Source organism: Ictalurus punctatus, chromosome 12 (genome assembly GCF_001660625.3).
Source record: "Ictalurus punctatus breed USDA103 chromosome 12, Coco_2.0, whole genome shotgun sequence".
Taxonomy (NCBI): domain Eukaryota; kingdom Metazoa; phylum Chordata; class Actinopteri; order Siluriformes; family Ictaluridae; genus Ictalurus; species Ictalurus punctatus.
Genome location: NC_030427.2, coordinates 30,396,827 through 30,418,710, shown reverse-complemented (window position 1 = coordinate 30,418,710; position 21,884 = coordinate 30,396,827). Strand labels below are relative to the sequence as shown.

Here is a 21,884-nt window from a genome sequence, read left to right as displayed (position 1 = left end):
ATAATTTCTAACATGAATTTGGTGGTCTTAGAGATCCAGCTTGTAACAGCTCTCTTGTTGTCACTAGTTCCTGTCATCTGAATGGTAATTGTTGCTTTAAAGCTGAATTTTAGCAGATAGTTTGGTGGTCTGAAGTCAGAGGTTATAAACCTTCAAATGATAATATCTAACGTGTTGTGTGTTGTGTCTAGAAACCTGGCTGATTATTGCCGATCTAAAGATGGTGAATTTTAGCAGGTCACTAATTTGATGTGTCTAAATTTCCAGCTGATAATTTGGTGACATGAAATTATAGATCATTCCTGATCGGGGGCAGTCAGAGTTTTCGGCGTTGGAATTCCGATTACAAAGTTTGCGAGTTTGAATCCCAGTGCCAACAAGATCACTGTTGAGTTCTTGAGCAAGACCCTTAACTCTCATCTGGTCAGTTCAATTGTTAGTCGCTTTGGATAAAAGCATCTGCCAAATAACTAAAATATAAATATACCCGAATTCGATGGTTCTAGAGCTTTGAAATAAATCCATTTAATTGGAGTCTAGCTACGATGAGCAAAAGTTTTTTTGGTACTCTATATCTACAGTATAGCTCAGACACTTCCCCTCAGTTCTTTCTACTGTTTTTTATGCTGCAGCATTTTACAGACCAGCACAAGGTGGAGGCTATCACACTTCCTCATTCCTTAGCAGAAGCATCTAGGTTTATGTTTAGGTTTAGTTTTTTTTTTTTGGACAGTTATCAAGACATGTTAGAAAAAGTAGAAAAGCAAAAGAAAGGCATTACACACACAAAAAAAGCCATTCTTACTAATGGCACTGTAGAATAGTCCAATAAGAAATGCCTTCTTATTACCAATCGTGTGTATTAGATTTTACTGCATTTTTGCAATATATTAGTAATGCATTGAATTCCTACAGCAGTTACAATGAATTATAAGCACAGTTTTTTTTATGGGCTTTAACAAAAAATAATATATTTAGAATTTACTCTCCTGATATTGAAATGCTTTTAATCTGTGCTGTTATATAATAATAGCAATATATAATATAGTACAACTACTATATATCAGTAGAGTGGGTGAGACTGTGGTGCTATCTCTTGTACAAAAAAAAAAACATGTTAATCAGATGTCTACTTTCAGTCATCAATCGCTCAATGTTAGCTAAGAATTTCAGGTTGCGTTATTAAGACAACTACATAAAATGCACTTTTATATTTTTCCATAAACAACATTCTCATTTGTTTTTGTTAGGTAATATTGCTGTAAAAGATGCATACCATAATAAAGTATATTTAAGTTGTTTTCCCTTTGGTGTTTTTCCCTGAAAGATTTACAAACTAGAAAGTTAAACACATTTGCTCTATAAGAATATTATACCTTGTTATACAAGATTATACCAGATATGTTATGTTTAATGTGGAAAGTCCTGTTATTAAATGTATTAGCAGCTATAAATAGTGATACCATCAACTGGTTTTCTTTTTTATGTCTCAAGAAGAGAAAAAAAAAACGAAGAAAAAAAAATGCACACAATGGTACGAGACACAGCCAAATAAGGCCGAAGTACATAATGTTTATTGAAAGCTGCCACAGTAAGTCGAACAAGATACACGCACAAGAATTTATGGAGAAGAACAACACCGAATAGTAGATAAATGTAGGAAAACACCATTCTTTTGGCACACACACACACATCAGGTATTCCTTCCAAATATGTATCATCTCATCATCATTACACTCATTAAAAATCATAAGGGAATTAAGTAACCCAAAGATCCTTCATTTTCTGAGCATATAGCCTAAAAGCCTACACCACATACTAAATAACGTTTCTCAAATTTGTTAATTTTTTCACCCTGAAGGTAAGCATTAACTTCCCCTAACGAATAAAGGTAGAAGAGACCTGGTAGCTGGAGAACAAGAGGGAATCTGGTGAGTCAGTAGATGCTACTGGGAGCAGGAGGAGTCCAGTAGATTGATCCTTTGTGCACAGTGCCATGGCTTCCTTGTAGGACATTTTAGACTTCGTAACTGGGTTGATCAAATACTTCAGCATTTTGTCATCATCTTCAATCTCTTTAGCTGTTTTTTGGTCAATCAGGTTTGCGTTAATAGCATTCTGTAAGCTAATTCGACCGGCTTTGTTGGGGTCTACCAGGCCACCTGTGAGAAGTTGTGCTTCCATGTACCGTCTGGCATTCTCATTTGGGATATAACCTTTTTGAGCTGCCTCCCCTGCTGACAGGCGCTGTCTGGTTACAGGGTCCTCGACACCTGTAAATGCCTTTTGGGCAGTGATGAGCTTTGACATTTGACTTGGTTCAATGAGGCCACGTTCTGCTGCCTTGTGAACAGAGTGGCGCTCTTTCTTGTTGATATCCACAATCCCTCCTGTGGCTGCTTGTGCTTCCAGAAGCTTCTGAGCTGTGTCTGGGTCAATCACCTTACGGGTCATGGCACTTCTCACAGACATGCGACTTTTCGTTGTGGTGTCAATAATTCCAGCGATTGGGAAGCTGTCATCTACATTGGTGATGGTGGTTAAGTTGCTACTGCTTGAGGATAGAGAGGTTTGACGGTTTAAAGAGCTGTAGCTATTTACCACAGAGGTTGAACTTGATGTGGATTTGACTGTCGATTTGATTTCACTTATGTGCTTTTCTCCTGCAACCTTCAGAGCAAACTCTGAGATGGGAATTTTGCCCTCCTTATACTGCTGAAAATCATACTGGGTCACTCTTCCTTCTGTCAGTGCTTCTTGAATGGAGTACCTCTTCCCACTCTTGCGATCCTGTAGAATAGTGGTCTCACCATTAGGCCCACTACTTGTGATTTCCTCCCAACTGCATTCAAGTGTCTGCAGATGGATATAGTGGTTCCGGTCAATAAGACCTTGCATATACGCGTCGTAGGGTGACATATCTTTCCCAGTCTCTGGATCCAGAATAGTGATTCTAGTCGATTTTGATCTTTCACTCGTGTGCGTCTCAGAATGATCCTCCTTTTTCAAGCTCTCCTGCAGTTCAATGATGATGGTCTCCTTTTGTTGTATTCTTTCTTTCTCAGAAAGGATGTCCATTTCTATCCTCTGTATCTCTGATTCCAGCCTTAATAACTTTTGTTTGTATACTTGAGTCTTCTCACTTAGTATTTTGGTTTCATGCTGGAATGTTATAGTAATCTCCTGCCTTTGAGTTTCCAATCTCTTGAACTCCCGAAGAAGCTCATCCCTCTCTTTCAGCAGTGCATTCCTACTTGAGATAAGCGTGCTCTCCTCTTTGGAGAAATTTGTCACTGAGGTTTGAATACGGGTCATCTTAACGTTGAGGCGTTGGATTTCCTCCTCTTGAGTCCGTCTTGCACTCCTGAGTTGTGTCAATTGAGCTCTCAGACGATCACGCTCAATCTCGACAGTTTGGTCTTTCTCAAACCTGATTATCTCCTTATAGATAGTCTTCTCCACAGATTTCTCTTTGGTAAGGACATCTATTCTGAGCTTCAGGTTTCGAATGTCCCTTTCCATGGCAGTGACCTTCTTGTTCTCCTCTTCAATCTCAATATGAAGATTGCTAATTAGTTTGTCCATTTTGGCATCTCTTTCTATTTTTATGACCTCCTCAATGATGACCTTCTCCTCAGGGGGTGGTGCGTTCTCAAATTCAAGAATTTGAGACCTGATTTGTCTAAGTTCTGTCTCAACAAGGATCTTCTTTTGCCGAACGTCTGTCTGAGTCATGCTCTTTTCCAACTCCAAAACAATGGCTCTCCATGTCTTCACTTCACTCTCTAATTCCAGACGAGACTTGCTTTCCACATCAAGCCTCTTTTTTAACCGTTCATGCTCAATAATTTGGTTCGGGTCCTTCTGGAAACGTACAATTTCTTGGTATATAATTTTCTCTTCGACTTTCTGTTTCTCCAGCAGGATGTACTTCTGGCGAAGGTCAAAGATGTTTTCTTCTACAATGCGACAGATCTTATGTTCTTCCTGGACCTGTTTTCTCAATTGCTCAGCCTCTTTCTCCAGAAGAGGATCATTCTCATATCTAATGAATTCCTTTGTAACAACTTGTATCTCAACCTTGGATCTCTCTACCTTCCACTCATCTCTCTGTTTGCGTAGAATGGTCAGCTTATCCAGCGTAGCTTGGTAAGTGGTCTGCAGGCGGGTCAGGTGCTCTTTCAGCCTTGTGATCTCATGAATAATTTCTGGACTCCGCTCTTCTTTTATAATTTCCCGTACATTTTCTCTTACTTCCACCCTGGGTTTCTGAGAACGCAAACTCTTAAGGTCCACCATCACCACGGTTATCTTACTCTCTATTTCAGTACGCTTGGTTACCCATTCCTGAATCTCTTTTCTCAACCGCCTTATTTCGGCCTCAGTTTCAGGGTCAATCCTATAGACTTCACTGATGATCTCCCTGACCTCAACCCTTTGTTTCACTGTCTCTATTTGGCTATAATTAACTTGTAAGGTACTAATCTCTTTAATCAAGATACTTATTTCTTGTCTTATTTCCTCCAGGCTTGTACGAAGGATCTTGGACTCTTTAATGAGCTCTTGGTCTTGTTCTACCTTCTTTACCTCCTTCACGACTATCTTAGGTTGGATAGTGGGAATCATTATTTCCAGTTTGTTGATCTGGCTTCTTAAGTGAAAGATTTCCTCACTTAAACTTTTGGATCTGAGGCTTATATCAGAGAGTTCCTCCCTGAACTGAATAACAGCTTTGAGCATTTCAGGATCTTTCTCCACTTTTATCACCTCCTTCTTTATCACTCTTTCTTTGAACACTGGTGTCTTTTTCTCCAAGAAGGTGATTTCCGTGGTCCTCTGCACTATTTCAGTTTCCCGTATTCTGATTTCCTCCCTTATCTTTCGCATCTCTTCTCGGATAAATACTATCTCCTTTTCCAGTTGAGGATCCCTTGAGTACTCCGTCATCACCTTGGTCAACAGCTTTGGCTTGATGTTGGATACATCATGCTCCACGGCGATGATTTTCTTATTGACTATTTCAATCTCGGTGTGAGTTACGGCGTGCTTCGAGACCTCTTCGTCAATCTTTTTCTTCATTATGTTGATGTCAGCCTCCAGTTTGGGATTACGGTAGTAATGCACGGTCTCTTTCTCTTCCACCCGCTCCACTCCACGCCGGTTTTTGAGTGACAACAGCCTAATTCGGAATGAATCCAGTTCATTTTCAGCATGAATACGTCGGGAGATCTCATCTGCCAGCTCCTTCTTAAGGCTGTCCACCTCTTCCAGTTCTCGCTGCTGGTACACCGTTACCCGGCTCACAATGACTTCATTCTGTAAAATGTGTCAACACAAGAGAAAAAAGCTTGATGTTGATGTGTATAATGCTGTAGAGGTTTACTTAATACACAATTAATCATTTACTTACCAACACCTTAACATATCCTTGAGATTATATCTACTCTAAGCTCTAAATACCATCACAGCTATTTCAGTATGAGTATTTTCAGAGAAGGAATGGGAGACTATGAAACCGTTTGGCCTATATCTTACAAGCTTTCTTACAAAGGCAGTGGTTGATCATTCTGGGTGTGTGGGATTAGCATAATGTGCTTCTGGGCTATTTGTTTATTTGTTTATTGTTTATTATTTGCAGTTGCCAAGTAGATAAGCAGGTTTAAAAACCAAGAAAAAAATAACCTTTATTGACTTTCAAACATGTTTTCATTTTTAATGTAGCGATGTTAAAACTTAATGTGCCTCAGTGTGGTTCTAACCACCTGCTGCACTACACACATCAACCAAGGTGTAATCTGGTTAATGGTAGAATGTTTTTTTTATTTTGTTTTGTTTATTTACTTGGTAGATTAATTAGCGTGCATGGATGATAGATGATATTTTCAGACTCGGGAACAGATACGTGGAAACACTTATGAAACTGAGCATGTGGAGAGAAAATAAAGGCGCTTGCCAGACTGGAATAATATCTTTTACATGCATTGCAAGGACAGAAGCCCACGTCTCATAACTTTGCTCACTTCTTGTCGAGGTCACAAAGACGATGATGCATTAGAAACTTTTCTGGAAGGGGAGGAAAATATATTTGTTTTTTTTTGTTTTTTGTCTATATTAATGCAGTTGAATAGCTGACTTGCCTTACATTACAACATTTAGTTAGTGTTCAATTTTTTAGACTCGTCAATTAAGTTTCCTGGAACCGAAACGTGGAAATGGGCAGCACGTTTTTACTTGCTCGGTGGGCTCGCCAATTAATTTATTTGTCCGCTCCGAACTGTCTGTATCATATTACCACCTCTTAAACCTCACCTTGTTAATGATGTTCTTGGCCAGTCCCATTTGGTCAAGAAGTTGGAGGTTCTCTGCCATCAGTTCATGGTATCGTTTCACAACACTTCTTTCCTAGAAAGTAAAAAAAAAAAAAAAAAACAACTTTCATTGATGGCAATGTTCATCACGTTATAAAGCAAAAATAGATCAGGAAAACTCCATTTTGTATACCTTATTCTGGACAGCATCAGCGAAAGTGAGAGACTGCCATTTTTTCATATCAGTCTCATCACTGACTATAGTGTTGCGGTACCTATAGGTAATGGCCTCATATTCCTTAAAACACAGGCAGAGTAAAATTTGAATGAGATTTTCAAAGCCGCGGTCAAGACTAGCATGCTTCTCAGGTACATCTCAGAGATTACAAATATAATGATTCTTTATTGGTCACATATACAGTAGAGCACAGTGAAATTGTTTTCTTCAGTCAGCCATGATACAGCAACCCTGGAGCAGAGAGAGTTAAGGGCCTTGCTGAAGGGCCCAACAGTAGCAGCTTGGAAGTGCTTGGGCTTGAACCCCCAACCTTCTGATCAGTAACCCATAGCCTTAACCACTAAGCCACCACTGTCACTGAAAATTGTATTTAGGAAACATAAATTCTTACTTTAAGGATGGTCTGCAGCTCAAGAGAGAGGGACACAATTTGGCCAATATCATCAGATTTTCTCTTCAGTTCTTCAACGGTCCACTGCAATTAGATTCATTTAAAAATGTTTGACATAGACCTCTCCTAGTCCCCTCAGCAATGATCTTAAAATTTCTACCAATATTATATTTTTATTGCATTTCAGCACAATTTACATTTTCAAATTTATCCAAGACAACTCAAATATTCACATTTGACAGATAATTCCATCTATCAGTGATTAATACGTTCACCAAACTGACCTTCTGCGAGTTCTGCTTGGCAGTTATTTCTGTCATGGTGTCTACAGAAAGTATCTTGTTGTTGGGCAAGTCGTTCATGAAGACATTGAGGGAACGGACAATACTCTTAAAACTTTGGTACTTATTAGTCACCTCCTTCATCAGTGCCAATCTGCAATCACATGTCAGCGGGTTAACTGCTTACACTTTAGGACAAAACTAAACTTCCGTACGACATGCTTTTCAACACGTAAATACATGCTTCAGGATGCTAGTGATCTCATTTTCAACCTCTGCATTAAACAGGCAAAATAATAATAATAATAATAATAATAATAATAATAATAATAATAATAATAATAATAATAAATTAGCCAAATTTATTGATAAAAATGCTGCATTTTAATGGCCTGAGGTATTGTAAAATTGAGCAAGTATGCAAAATAGGCATGGCATTTATTATGGGCAATCTGTGAATCATTGTCATAATCCACAGCAGGCAGCCTCAGAAATGCGCGACTAGAATCAGTGAGACTTCGCAATGAAACTATAACACAACAGTGAATATAAAGACAAACTAATCAAGGACTTTACATGGAACACCTGGACACTGTTGGGAAACACACCAATAAATGGACAGGGGCAGAGACAAGACTTGAATCAAAATAAAGGCGTGTGTCAATATAAACAAAACACACCTTGAGGGTACTCAAAATAAAACAACAGGCAACGCTCCACACACTGGGAAATGTGCTGCACAACAACAGGAGGAATGTACAGGTGTATGGGAACGATGACGAGATGTCTACTAAAGGTCCGACCAGTGGTTTGGTGATTATTTATTATTTGGTGACAAATTATGACGTCCACCACAGACGTGAGGGCATGGTCTTAGAGCACTGCTGTAGTTTAACATGTTATATCGAACAACTACAAAACATTACTACAAAACCTTTCAAGTAATTTCAAATGAGTGTTTTTTGTTTTGTTTTTTTTTTTTTTTTTTGGGGGGGGGGGTGGGTTAAGGTTTAAATAATAAACACCTTTAAGTAAGGTGTGCCAGATTCTTACCTCTGCTGTAGCTGGTTATTGATGTTAGCATAACGGTTCCTGAGTTTTCTAACTTCTGTTTCCTGTCGGTGAATGTCAGGGCAGTACTCTTGGAAACTCTTCTGCAGATGACCACACAGCTGAACAGTAAGCTCAAGGTCCTTGTTCAGTTTTTGGATATCTTCCTCCTGGGCTGCAATGTCATCGTAAATGCTCTAAAGGATAAAGAAAGATTGCCTTACACAAAAACCTTATAGAAACAGAATTAGGTTTCTTCTCCAGGCTAGACAGCACGTCTAGTCAGATTTCAAAGAGCTGAGTCATTATACAGGGTGTCCCAAATGTTTTTTTTTTTAAAGTATATATTTCATAACTATATTTCGGTGATCCAAGAACTATAAATAATAACTGTTGCTAAACTAGATTTTTCAATTTAGTTAAGCTTAAGCAAATAAACAAGTATGAATAATATTAAGAGAAATGGCTTCCTCCTCCTCACATTTAGCAAATTAATGTGGTCCTGAATGGCACCAGGCTTGTCGAGGATGACCGTGTCCCTGGCCAGTTGTTCCTCAAGCTCTATCAGAGTCATGCCTACGTTCTTAATTTGGTTCTCCAAAGACATAACAGCACCAGCCCTTTAAAAAATGGCAAAAACATATTACAAAGCTCATATTGTGTGATTTCATGTAGTTTTTTTTTTTTTTTTTTTCCAAAAGTCATGTCTTCTATCAGGTTGTCTCGAAGTCTGGACTTTATCTTTATCTCAGCACCAATTATTAAAGAAAAACATCACTAGGTTTTTATTCTTACAGTTAAACACAAAACTCTTTGGTTACAATATAAAGTGAACATACTTCCTGCCGTAGAGGTCGGTGAGGGCGTTGAGGTCTTCAATCTTGTTTGTTGCAGTGCTGAGTTTAGGAGGGTAGGACACTGTGGCGGGGCCCAGAGAGTTACTGGATAGAAGAGGCTCGATTTCCCTTTGAAGTGACGTCTTCTCTGCCTCCAGCTTTCTCAGAGACGTGACAGCCCTCTAGAATAGATGGCAAAGCAACACGTCAGGCCTGGAAATATCGTTGGGATGTAACAGGAGTCACAACTGTAACCCAGTCCCAGAATGTAACAATAAGAGTTTGAAGATACGCCTTTCAGGATGTAACAACAGGAATTTTAGTGTGTAAAAACAGGAATAAGAGTTTCGGGATGTGTAACGACAAAATTTCAGCATGCAATGATAAGAAATTTAGGATGTAATATCAGAAGACTTTGGAAGTAATAATAAGAGTTTCAAGCTGTAATAGGTAATAAGATAAGATAAAATAAGATAAACTTTATTGATCCCACACTGGGGAAATTCCCTTGTTACAGCAGCTCAATAACACACACACACACACACACACACAAAAAAAAAAAAACAGATAGGAAAGAATACACATTAAATAGGAATAGAATTGAAATAAATGGCTAAAAATATATACAATACGAATAGAAAAATAAGAATAAAAGTAGTAACAAATAATAATGGTAATGTGTGCACTATGAACACCTCTATGTATGTACACATGAATACAAATATGAATATATACAGATGAGTAACACCTTGTTTATATATATAAATGGATAAATGGATTATTGCACAGTTAACAATAGAGGGTGAGCAACAAGTAATAATAAATAAATAAATAAATGTAATAGTGTCAGCATGTAACAAAAGGAGTTTCAGAATATAACAATGGGCGTTTAAGGCTGCGATAGGGGTTTCTACAGGGGGTTTCAGGGTGTAAGAGCAATAATTCTAGCAGCTAACAGTAAGATTTCAGTATTTTCTCTTTCCCCACCACTGCGTGTCTGATGCAGTCCATCTTACCTCATGGTCTCGGATTCGGGCTACAAGGTCTCCAGTGTGATCGGCTCGAGACAGTGGGGTTCTTAATCTGCCAAGCACCTCTTTCTCCAACTGAAGGAGATCAGAGATGAGCCGGTCCAGACGGTTAGATGGAGCATTAGGGCGAGAGTCCTCAGCCACGCTCGACACACTCACTGCAATGTGGGAACAGAAGTTAGCCCCGGTTTGGATTTAGGTTCATTTATTCGAATCATTTGATGGGTGAAACGTTGAAATGTAGGACATACCACTTCGGACAACCTTAACTACCTCCACGCTCGAGGGCTTTACAGAGGCCAGCAGAGATGCTCTCCTCCTCTTCAGCCCAGCAAAATCCCGTTCCAGGCTGTACACAAACACATGCAAGCAAAACAATACACCACTGTGAGTCGCATTTACGAATGAAGCTTCATCGACCGCAAGAAAGGTTCTGATTTAATGAATGACATGCGAACATGACGCACAACCACAAAAAAAATCACAATTTTATTGCAATATAGTAATTATTTTTCTTCTACTTCTTCTTATTATTAATATTATTATTATAACCCCTTAGCATTGTACAACAAAGAAGAATCCATTAGGACGCATCCAGTAAACCAAGTATTTTTGAATAAACCCAGGCCAATATCCAACACCACCATCCTCCATTTTCAGGGACCAGAACACTTTTTACAGATAAATAGTGCTATAGTGCAAAATCCCAGAAGAAATAATGACAATAACAATAATGACAACTACAACAGAAAAAAAACCCTAAAACATAGTAGAAAAAAGACAATAACAATAATAACAAATTAACAAAAAAAACACCAACAACAAAAAATAACTAAGCAGATCTAAACCATGGCAGGCAAACATATATTATAACGTGCATTAGAATTATTCTAGCATTTTTGTAAGTGCATCCCTTACCTCTCAGCTCGTTCAATGGCCTCTGTGTCAGGAGGAGGAATGACGAAGCACACTCCAGGAATAACTTTCGTCTCTCCAAGGCTGTTCTTCACCTCCCATGATTCTTCCCTGGGGCTGGACACCAGAGTGTATTTATCCCCTTGAATTACTGATGCCTGTGCGCATAACCACAAACATTCCGATCACAATTTGGCAGGCCAGCCGATCATCTCGAGTTCTTCCACTCCAAACTTAACACTTCATGGAGATGGCTTTGTGCACAGGGGCGTCATCATGCTGGAACAGGTTTGGGTCTCTTAGTCCCAGTGAAGGGAGAATTGTAACACTACAGTGTACAGAGACTTTCTGTAAAACAGTGTGCTTCAAACTTTGTGGCAACAGATTGGGGAAAAAGTACATATGGGTGTGATGGTCTGGGTTTCCACATAATTTTGGCTTTATAGTGTACACTGTAGTGACAGTGTTCTGGAAATTACAGTCTACAGGTGTAGAAAAGTAAGGACAAACATTCCTTACTCGTATTCACAATCTGCTCATGTTCAGTATGAGTCCTGGGATGAGCACACAACAGTGTTTATGATGACAGACAGCAGCAGCACTTAAGCACAAGTCTAGATGATTCAGATTATTGCCTGAAGCAAGGGTGTGAGTGTGTGTGTGTGTGTGTGTGTGTGTGTGTGTGTGTGTGTACACACATTGTACCTTATCAGTGTTCCAGTCACACAGGGTCACCACAGGAAATTTGCCATACTGAGCCCTGCGCTGTGGCAGAGGAGGAACTTTGGTGCAAATCTCTTTCAACTCGGTCAGTCTGCGCTCATTCCTCTGAACCGCTCTCTCCTCACCCTACACACACACACACACACACACACACACACACACACACACACACACACACACACAATATTCTCATCAAATTAGAGTAAATGCATTTTCCCATTAGAAATCATATCTAACATATAAGCTCGGACTCGTATGTGCTAGATCCGGCATAATTCGCTCTTTTAACATATGACCCCTGTCTAACGTTTCAGTGATGATGTGCTTTTCTCTCAGTCCTCATGTACCTCAAGCTGCATCAGGATTTGCGAGTTGCTCATGTTGGACAGCAGTGACGGCTCCATGGTACTGTTGATTCTCTTCAGAGACTCGGAGACCGTCTCGGCGTCCAGCTGGAACTGTGAGGTTAATAACACACAGGCATTAGTGCACAAGGCAGCACACTTATACAGCACAAGAGGAGGAACCTAGGAGAAACTAGTGGATGACTGACTACTTTGTCCTTAGTTCTACCTTTTTGTAAATCTCCACGTTGTTCAGATGGATCTCCTGGCAGGCGTAGAGTTTGAGGAATCGGTTCCACTCCTTCTGCACTTCAACGTTATGTTTCTGCAAGACGCAAACACTCAGTCACTAAAGAACGACGGAGCTAAAGATGCGTTAGAAGACGATTCTGACTCTACTCACTTACTGATTGATTTACTTGGGGATGAGAGAAAGAATAAAATAGGGAAGCAGGGATGAGAGAAAGCTGGAGTTTATGAAAGAGTGACCATTAGAAATCCTGTTTGGAGTTAACCAAAAGGCATATTGGAGACTCAGTAAATATATGAGAAGGGGTAAAGGTTCTCAGGTCTGATGAGGCCAAAACTTTTTGGCTTCGGAACAAAGTGCAACCCAACATTGAGAGCGCCATCCTCAGTGTGAAGCATAGTGGTGTAGCATCATGTTGGGGCAAAGCTTTTCAAGCATTGTTTTTCTGTACGAACTGTTCCTTAATTTTCCCTTGATCCCTGCCGAAGACCAAAAGCAACCCCAATGTGAAACATGATGGTGATAGCATCGTTTACATTGACATTTATTCATTTAGCAGACGCTTTCATCCAAAGTAACTTACAAATAAAGAAGTACAAGCAAAAATGAGGATGTACAAGTCATCAGGTTGTGGGCATACATGGCACTCCTAGAAGAAAACCTGTTCCAGTCGGCAAAATTTTCCTAAACACACCTTAATAGCCTGGGATCCGGGGTGGTTTGTGTTCACCAGACTGTCTGCTTCGTCCTTCAGCTTGACCACTTCAGCCTCATGGGTCAGAATGCCATTGGTCTTCAACCTCTGTCAAAGAAGCCAACTTGATTAGCTAACGTCTTTCACAATACTGAAACCGTGCTAGCAACCCCCAGTTTAGCACGGTACAATCCATATGTGTAAATATAAAGCGATTACTGAACAGCGGATGCAGTCTGAGGCGTGTATTACACAACGCTAAACTGGCGGCTTTCAGTTTAGTGCATTAAAGAAGCTCCTCGTCCTCCGTGCCCTCACCTCGGAGTCGGCACGCAATCCGGCTGGGTCCCTAATCAAGTCACTCCAGTCGTTTTTGCGGATGCGGTCCTGCTGCTCGGTCAGGTAGCTGATCTCTTTATTGCAGCGCAGGATGTAGTCGTACAGAGAGGACAGATAGGTCTTACGTCTCATTGAATCCTCCTGCAGAGAGAGAGAGAGAGAGAGAGAGAGAGAGAGAGAGAGATAAACTCGCAAAGGATATCACCATGTTCATATTTTTCCAATGTTTCAAATGTTATTGAAATAATTTCTGAAATTAACTCACCATGAGGCGTGAGTACTGATTCATGTCCTATTGGAACAGACAAGAATAGTTCATTAAAATGCTAAATGATAATGATGAGCATTTAGGGTACTACAATGCTGGCATGGTAACACCAAACCCCTCTCTTAGGCTCTATTTCATTTTGTGGAGTGTGTAGACTAAGGAAGGTAGCTAATATTGTACGAGTCAATTTGATTGATGAGATGTGCCGGCACACAGGGTGTCTCAGTCTTTAAGAATTGCTAAAACTCCTAGATGTGGCGGGCCATTCATTTTTTAATTATTTGTGTCTAATAATTAAATGCGTGTGTGTGCTTGTGTGTGTGTGTGTGTGTGTGGGTCACTCACCTCTGAGTCCAGCTGAGAGTGGTATGCTTCAATCTCTTTATGCAGGATGTTGTGGGTCGCTATCTGCTTTTCCACATCTGGCAGGTTTGGGCCATAGTGCTCCTTCTGGATCTGCCTCTGTATCACACACAGACAGAATTCCAATCAGTACGTGCTCGTCCTCTGTGGAACCGGATTGTCCGTCAGGAGGGAAATGAAGCCTGGGTTTCTCACCTGTTTCTCAGCAAGCAGCTGAGGCCAGTTGAACTGTGGAGAGAGATCTAGCTCCAGACCTTGCTTGTACAGATCCCGATACCTCCTGCAGTTGTTGGACCAGCGGTCATGCAGATTACTCACACTAAAGGGAAAGAGAGAGAGAGAGAAAGAGAGATCACTCATTCATTCATCTTAAATAAGCACTTGACTACAGCCAGGCCAGAATTCCAGAAACACTGGGTGCAAGATGAGAATACGCTCAGACCAGCGCACCTGTCCATAAGGGTCCAGTCATTCACACCTAGGGGCAGTTCATCTAAGCCAAACCACCTACTGCCATGTTTTTGGGAGGAAACCAGAAAACCCAGAGGACAGCCAAACAGACATGGGGAGAATATGTTGAAATGCAGCAACACTACCCACTGTACCCTCGTATCGCTTACATCTTTAATTTCAAAAGTGAAAACTTCTGGTAACTGCGATTCAGGTCAGTGTTAGACTTAGCTGCAGTCATCATTATGGCAATAGAAGGTCCTGACCAAGAAAAAAACATGTACGTGTGTGTGTGTGTGTGTGTGTGTGTGTGTGTGTGTGTGTGTGTTCACTTACTCCTGTTCAATCTCAGCAGCTTGTGGGTGCAGCAGTTTCTTCACTTTGTCCACATCCATGAACAGCTGCTTCAGCAATGTCTCTGCCTCGGCCAGGTTGTCCGCTGTGTCCATCCGCCGAGTCAGAGACAAGCCCCGCTTCCCATTCTCTGAGTCCTGAGAGAAAGAGAGAGAGAGAGGGGGGGGGGTGTGAAAGAGAGGGAGGGAGAGAGAGGGAGGGAGAGAGAGAGAGAGAGAGAGAGAGTGGGAGTGAAAGAGGGAGAGAGAGGGAGTGAGAGAGAGGGAGAGAGAGAGGGAGTGAGAGAGAGGGAGTGAGAGGGAGTGAGAGAGAGGGAGTGAGAAAGAGGGAGAGAGAGAGGGAGTGAGTGTGTGAGAGCAGGTTTAATATTTATATATATATATATATATATATATATATATATATATATATATATATATATATATATATGTACATGTGTGTGTGTGTGTGTGTGTGTGTGTGTGTGTATATAAATGTGTGTGTATATATATATATATATATATATATATATATATATATATATATATATATATATATGTGTGTGTGTGTGTATATAAATATGTATGTGTGTATATGTGTGTATATATAAATATGTGTGTCTATATGTGTGTGTATATAAATATGTATGTGTGTATATGTGTGTATATGTGTGTGTATATAAACATATGTGTATATGTGTGTGTATAAAAATGTGTGTGTATTTATAAACATGTATGTGTATATATATAAGTAATTGTGTATATACAAATATGTGTGTGTGTGTGTGTGTGTGTGTGTGTGTGTGTGTGTCTGTCTGTCTGTCTGTCTGTCTGTATGTATGGGGGGAGGCGGTTGTGTGCTTGTTATGCAAGCATGTGTTTGTTACCTCATCCAGCAGCTCCTCAGCAAACAGTATGTTCTTCTCCACCTGGTCGGAATTCTCTTGCAGGCGTTTGACCAGCACATTCAGGTCAGGTGTCTGGCCCCTACACACACACACACACACACACACACACACACACACACACACACACACACACACACACACATAGTCATATAAACATACCCCTACATCACAACACTCACACAACAGACACACACGCCACACATAGTGTTTTGCTTGTATGGTTACACACTCCTCACACTGCTTCAGCATGTTACTGCAGGACACAGCAGCATTTTTGCAACATGTCCACCTCTTATACAGTATTTTCTTTTCATTTAAAGTAAGTGTAAGTGTGTAACTCTATCCTGTTCAGGGCTGCTGTGGACCCAGAGTCTATCCCAGGAACACATGGCACCATGCACACACACATTCACACATTCATTTACAGCTAGGGGCTGATTTATGGGAGCCAATCCGTCTATCGGCATGTTTCTGGGAGTTTGGAGGAAACCGGAAAACCCGGATGAAACCCTCACAGTCACGAGGAGGAGGGATGTGAAACTCAAGCTCAGGATCAAACCTGGGACTGCCGAGCTGTGAGTCAGTAGCGCTACCCATCACACACATTCCACGTTAATTATACTCATTCAAGTATTTCCTTTTTGAACCACACACACACAAAGGAAACACTTATATACACAACCAGATGCGACTACACGCTAATCAATGGCCATAATAACCCAGCCTTTCTTCCCAGTCACTGTCAGACAGGTGTTGCCAACGAAACCCGTCCATTTGGTGCATTCCAGCCCACACACAGTTTCCACTGTCTAACTCAACATTACTTGAGACATTAGTTGATTGAGAGTTTTTGTTTGTGTGTGTGTGTGTGTGTGTGTGTGTGTGTGTGTGTGTGTGTGTGTGTGTGAGTGAGTTTTTGTGTGTTTTTGTTTGCATGCTTCAAGCCGGTACTGCAGGGGTGTCCAGTTTGGCTTCTTTGCCATCCGTCTGTGTGTCAGACCCGAAAAACTGCATGCCATAGATACACACACACGCGCACACACACACACACACACACACACACACACACACACACACACACACACACACACACACACACACAACAAAACAATCGCAAATATAAAACTCTCACTCCCTTTTTGTTACTATCTGTCTCTCACTCTCTCTTTTCAACTTTCATAAGTAAACAAATCTGCTCATCATTTTGTAAAAGTGTCAGTAAAATTGACAAAAACTGTTATTAACAACAAATATTTATACTCAGAACTCATCGCTCCTTGATGAGATTATGATTCAATCAGTAATTAGCATCTAATGATTAACTGATCAAACTGCCAGGACCTGTTTTTGGTGAGTCCACACACACGCACACACACACACACACACACACACACATTTCATAACTGCACATCCATTCTGGTTAGTTTCACGGTAGCGACTGAGTAATTTGCTTTAATGTAAATAATTAAGATAACATGACGTTCTAGAGAATTAATCTGAGCTGAACAGAAAATGATTAAGAAAATATTTCTTTTTAACCATTGACCAAATCCCAGATGTTATGAAGTCACGTAATATAAATGCGAATCCTGTTCCAGGCTTCAATCGTGCTTCATGTAACACTACACGGTTCCTCATCTTGTCTTGCTGGGAGAACCCTTAAAGGTTCTTAAAGGCATAGAACGCTGCAACAAAGGGTTTCCTTTCAGAAACAAGTCCACTAAGAACACTTATCCAAGAGTTTTCAACATATAAATAAAGAGCTGCAGCACTTTGCATCTTTCTCTTTAAACTCATTCAAATCGTCTTCACAAGCCTCCGACACAGTCAACCGCAGCTCTTGTCCATCCTAATGAGCCTTGGTTTGCTTCCTACCTGGAGGGACAGTGATATCAGGTGACATATAGTATCAGGGATCCAAATCTGCCACCCACACAGACCTCCAGATCTCCACTGGAGTCCCACAAGGCTCAGTGCCTGGTCCTCTTCCTTTCTCCCTCTACACACCGGATCCCAGCAAGACTGATCTGCTGTACATCTCCACATCAAGACCTTGTGATGTCCCTGGATAACTCTCGGATTTCACCATCTGTCACTGCACACAACCTTTGAGTACTCCATCTATTTATCGTTCTCTCCTTTGCTAACCCGACACGCTCAAAAGCAGGTTTCTCCTCCACAACATCAGAAGGATCCAGACATTTCTATCCACTCTGCTGGATCAGCCCCTTCAGTCAACTGCTTCTGCGCACCATTCGACCTCTGCGACTGATCCAGAACACAGCTGCACGGCTTGTTCTCAACCTTCTCAAGTTCTCACACACCACGTCATGCTACGCTCCCGCCACTGGCTTCCTGTAGCTGCCCGCGTCAGATTTAATACACTGACGCAAAAAACGGACTAGCGTCCACCTATTTTAAAAATGCTCATCACACCCTGCCAAGCTCCCTCCGATCCTCGAGCAGAGCTTGACTCTAAGCTCCCCTCATCTCTCAGTGTACAAGGAAGGTCTGCATCAACAATCTTCTCTGTTCCGGCACACAGACTGAAGATCATACTGCCCAGACCATTTTGAAAGAATTGAATTGTGCTTAGTCAGGTTTTTAAAATGTGACAAAAATTCAACTTAATTAAGACATCAAGTTAATTATGAGGTTTGTAAGGCTGCGTGTTCTTATTCTCACAGTGTCGTAAGATCTGTCATCTCAGGGAGTTTTTCGTTCGCCTCAGTCTTGCTCGTAAGAGACAGATTTTAAATTTTAATAAAAATGTTACATCCGGATTTCTGTAAAGCTGCTTTATGGCAGTGCTAAAAGCGCTTTATATAATTAAACAGAATTGCATTGAAATCTGGCAAGTTTGCAATAACTTTATTATCGTAAGAGGCTTTGGTGTGGCGGGGAGTGGGTCACATGGGGGCTCCATGCTGTATCAGAGCATAGGACTTTGAGTTCTTAATCTGTCCTTGAGAAAATCACACATTAATCACTAACTATGTGTCTAATCCTTGAGTCTGAGTGACCTAGCACCTCTCGGATGGACGGCTGTCGTCCTTACATGCTCATTAGAATATTATACCATGCCAATAAGGACTCATCAGTGTGAATCTGCTGAAGTTTGGTATCAGACAAACATTTGTAAACCTTAAGACTTCTTGGATTCTGCTTCAGCACACATGAAACTGGCTGAACCAAACCAAAACAGTCGACGCTAATAAATTCAGCAGACACAAGAACGTACAAGCGCATTGTCCCTCTCTCAGGTTGCCTAATTTGAGCTGCACAGCGATCGGCATGGAGGTGTGCTGCCGTCACACCCTGAAAGAAAACATGTCATGCCTCCGGATCATTGCATTGCTATTCGTACGACAAACAATTAATTCACTCATTTCCTAGCCAGCTGCTCAGGATTGTAGTCCTTCCTCTCCACACCTCGCACACCACGCCACACCTTATCCCGCTTGATATTTCTGCTCATAAAGCGTTATCTCTGATGTGAACGTGGACCGAGTCCTCTGAGTCACAGCCTCACTTGGCACTACAACGCTGGGCATCAGAACAGGCGAGGCAATGCTATAAAGATAAACAGAGATCGCAGCATGTTGGCTACGTCCCACAGCCCACACGTGGGTGACGCAAAGCACTCTTCAGCTTGGTTATCATTTATGGTCGTCAGTTTAAGGTTGAAAGAATTCACAGTAAACATATATGCTTATAGTATGTACATTGGTGGATGTGCAGTACTGTGCAAAACTCTTAGGTACAAGCAAAGAAAACGCTGTAGAGCGAAGATGCCTTCAACAGTAATGAAATTAAAATGTTTTCTCCATTTAAAAAAAATACTATAAAGAGCAGTAAACAATAATAAATAAAACAAGGTGATATTTGGTGTGACGACCCTTTGCTAATAATAAAAAAATGTATTATCGGTCTGAGATAATATTAGTGTAGTTTTATAATTAAATGATCGGTAAGTGTTACTGAGAGTCTTACAGAACCAGACACGCACTCGCGTCTTATTTCTGCAGAGAAACGCAACGGACTTAATTGTGTTTTTAATCTGAAAAGTCTCTCTTACCTCTTAATACTCTGCTTTCTTTACTTTATTTCATTTTGTGCTGGAAAACTGATGTTTGGAAATCTAAAATGTTTTCATACTGACTCGATAATGTAGAAATAATCAAATAAAAATCAATTCCAATGTTTGTACTAAAAAACCCCTTTCGCACAGTACTGTATATGGTGGAAAAAAAGCACAAAGATAATTCAGGTCAAGTCAGCTAAATTCTAGATTAGTCGAAAACAAAAGATTTAAAAAACTGGAAATGTCCCTTTCAGCAATATTACCAATATGCAAAATTTAAAAAAGTGCAATATTCCAATAAATTCCAATAAATGCAATATTTCATGACATATATTACAGGTTTGGTATGAAAAATATGGTTCAAGTCTATATATATAATGCAATATGTATATCCAGATGTGCTGAACACACTTCTATGAATTTAATTATTGTAGACTGTATTATTTTGTAGCAGAAATTAAATCAGTATGCAGAAGAAGAAGAACAACAACAACAAGAAGCAGCACACACACACACACACACACACACACACACACACACACACACACACACACACACACACACACAGGTTCCACTCACAGGCTGCCTTCCTTCTTCTTAAACATGCTGGAAGTCCGTATTTGCTGTCTACGAGCAGTTCCAGGATCTTTCTCTGTATGGCTCTGTGCGCTTCAGCTTCTCCTCTCTCCTGTTAAAGTCCACTCAGCTGTTTTGGCTCCGCCCCCTGGGACAGGTGTAACACCTCTTTGCCAGGCACATGGGACTGGGAAGACCTGTTTCACTCCTCTAGCCGTCAGTCCCGATGTCTCAGCTGACATATATTTTAGTGTAGAGTCAACAGAGAGCTGTGTGCGCTGTGATGTGTGTACTGTGAGCCGGTAAGATACCTGTATGACAGAAGTGACCCCAGAGAGTGGGATTATAAATCATTACAGCATAGAGGTATAGAAGAGTAAAGACACACAGTAGAAAGATCTTGAGTACGAACAAACCGTGAATAAAACGAGCGGTTCTGCGGAAAACGATATCAAGAAGAAAAAGATCTGGAAGAAACGTGAGCATATCTATCATGTAAGAACTGAAATATTGCGTGGTGTGCTGTTGCGGGAGAATAATGAGAGACAATGAAAAACGGGTGGAGTTCTGAAGCAGAGTCAGCAGAGTTCAATTCAGTTCAACTCGTCTTTAACAATGGACATCGTCACAAAGCAGCTTCGCAGAAATCCGGATATGAATTTTAAACGTATACACTTATCCCTAATGAGCGAGCCAGAGTGTGATGGTGGCAAGGAAAAACTCCCTGAGAAGACATGAGGCAGAATCCTTTAGAGGAGCCAGACCCATCCGGATAGCGCGAGTATAACTAAATCCCTTCTATAACTGTGTACTGTAGAGTCAAATCAAAAACTGAAATCTCTTATTCACAAAAGTATTCAGACCCTTTGTTCAATACTTTGTAGAAGCCCCCTTTGGTAGCACTTACAGCTACAAGTCTTCTTGTGTACATCTCTACAAGCATCACACACCTGGATTTGGGCAGATTATACTGTTCTTCATGGTAGATCCTCTTAAGCCCCGTCAGATCAGATGAAGAGCATCTGTGAACTGCCATCTTCAGGTCTCCCCACAGATGTTCGATGGGGTTTAAGTGTGGGCTTTGGCTGGGCCACTTAAGTGCATTCTGAGACTTCAGAGCCCAAATCTCCAGCGTTGTTTTGGCTGTATGTCATTGTCATGTTGAACGGTGAACTGTCACCCCAGTCTGAGTTTGTGTGCTCTGGAGGAGGTTTTCTTCAAAAGAAACTCATGTATTTGCCTGCATTTCTCTGCCCCTCAATTGTTACTGTCCTTGTCACCAAGAAGAACCCCTATAGCATGATGCTGCCACCACCATGTTTCACTATATGGATGGTATTAGCCAGGTTATGTGCAGTGCCTGTTTTTCGCCAGACATAATGCTTGCTGTTCTGCCCAAAGAGTTCATTTTTGTAATATCAGACTATAGCCTTTTTCCGAATGTGGCCAGAGTCCTTTATTCTGTGTCAGTCTTGCCACTCTGCCATGAAGGCCTGATTTATG

General features: G+C 40.8%; 2 protein-coding genes across 2 annotated transcripts in view; one reads left to right on the top strand and one right to left on the bottom strand.

Annotated features, from left to right (window-relative positions):
* LOC108272828 (sphingosine kinase 1) overlaps window positions 1-1,500 on the top strand; it is a 19,037-nt gene extending 17,537 nt beyond the window's left edge. The window contains exon 5 of the mRNA XM_053684748.1: window positions 1-1,500. This exon is cut by the window's left edge and continues 1,781 nt beyond it. The gene's annotated coding sequence lies outside the window, so the exon portion shown is untranslated.
* A 52-nt stretch (window positions 1,501-1,552) lies between these two features.
* evplb (envoplakin b) lies at window positions 1,553-20,492 on the bottom strand. Its single transcript, XM_017481570.3, has 22 exons — window positions 20,385-20,492; window positions 15,701-15,800; window positions 14,818-14,972; window positions 14,227-14,350; window positions 14,014-14,130; window positions 13,666-13,692; window positions 13,380-13,541; window positions 13,062-13,169; window positions 12,347-12,442; window positions 12,121-12,231; window positions 11,756-11,899; window positions 11,054-11,208; window positions 10,387-10,484; window positions 10,121-10,293; window positions 9,108-9,286; window positions 8,750-8,888; window positions 8,272-8,465; window positions 7,222-7,372; window positions 6,938-7,021; window positions 6,502-6,606; window positions 6,310-6,402; window positions 1,553-5,316 (listed from the first exon to the last, which is right to left on the bottom strand). Exons 1-22 carry the CDS (start codon window positions 20,408-20,410, stop codon window positions 1,879-1,881), a joined length of 5,979 nt encoding a protein of 1,992 aa, XP_017337059.1. The 5' UTR covers window positions 20,411-20,492; the 3' UTR covers window positions 1,553-1,878.
* Window positions 20,493-21,884: the final 1,392 nt, after the last annotated feature.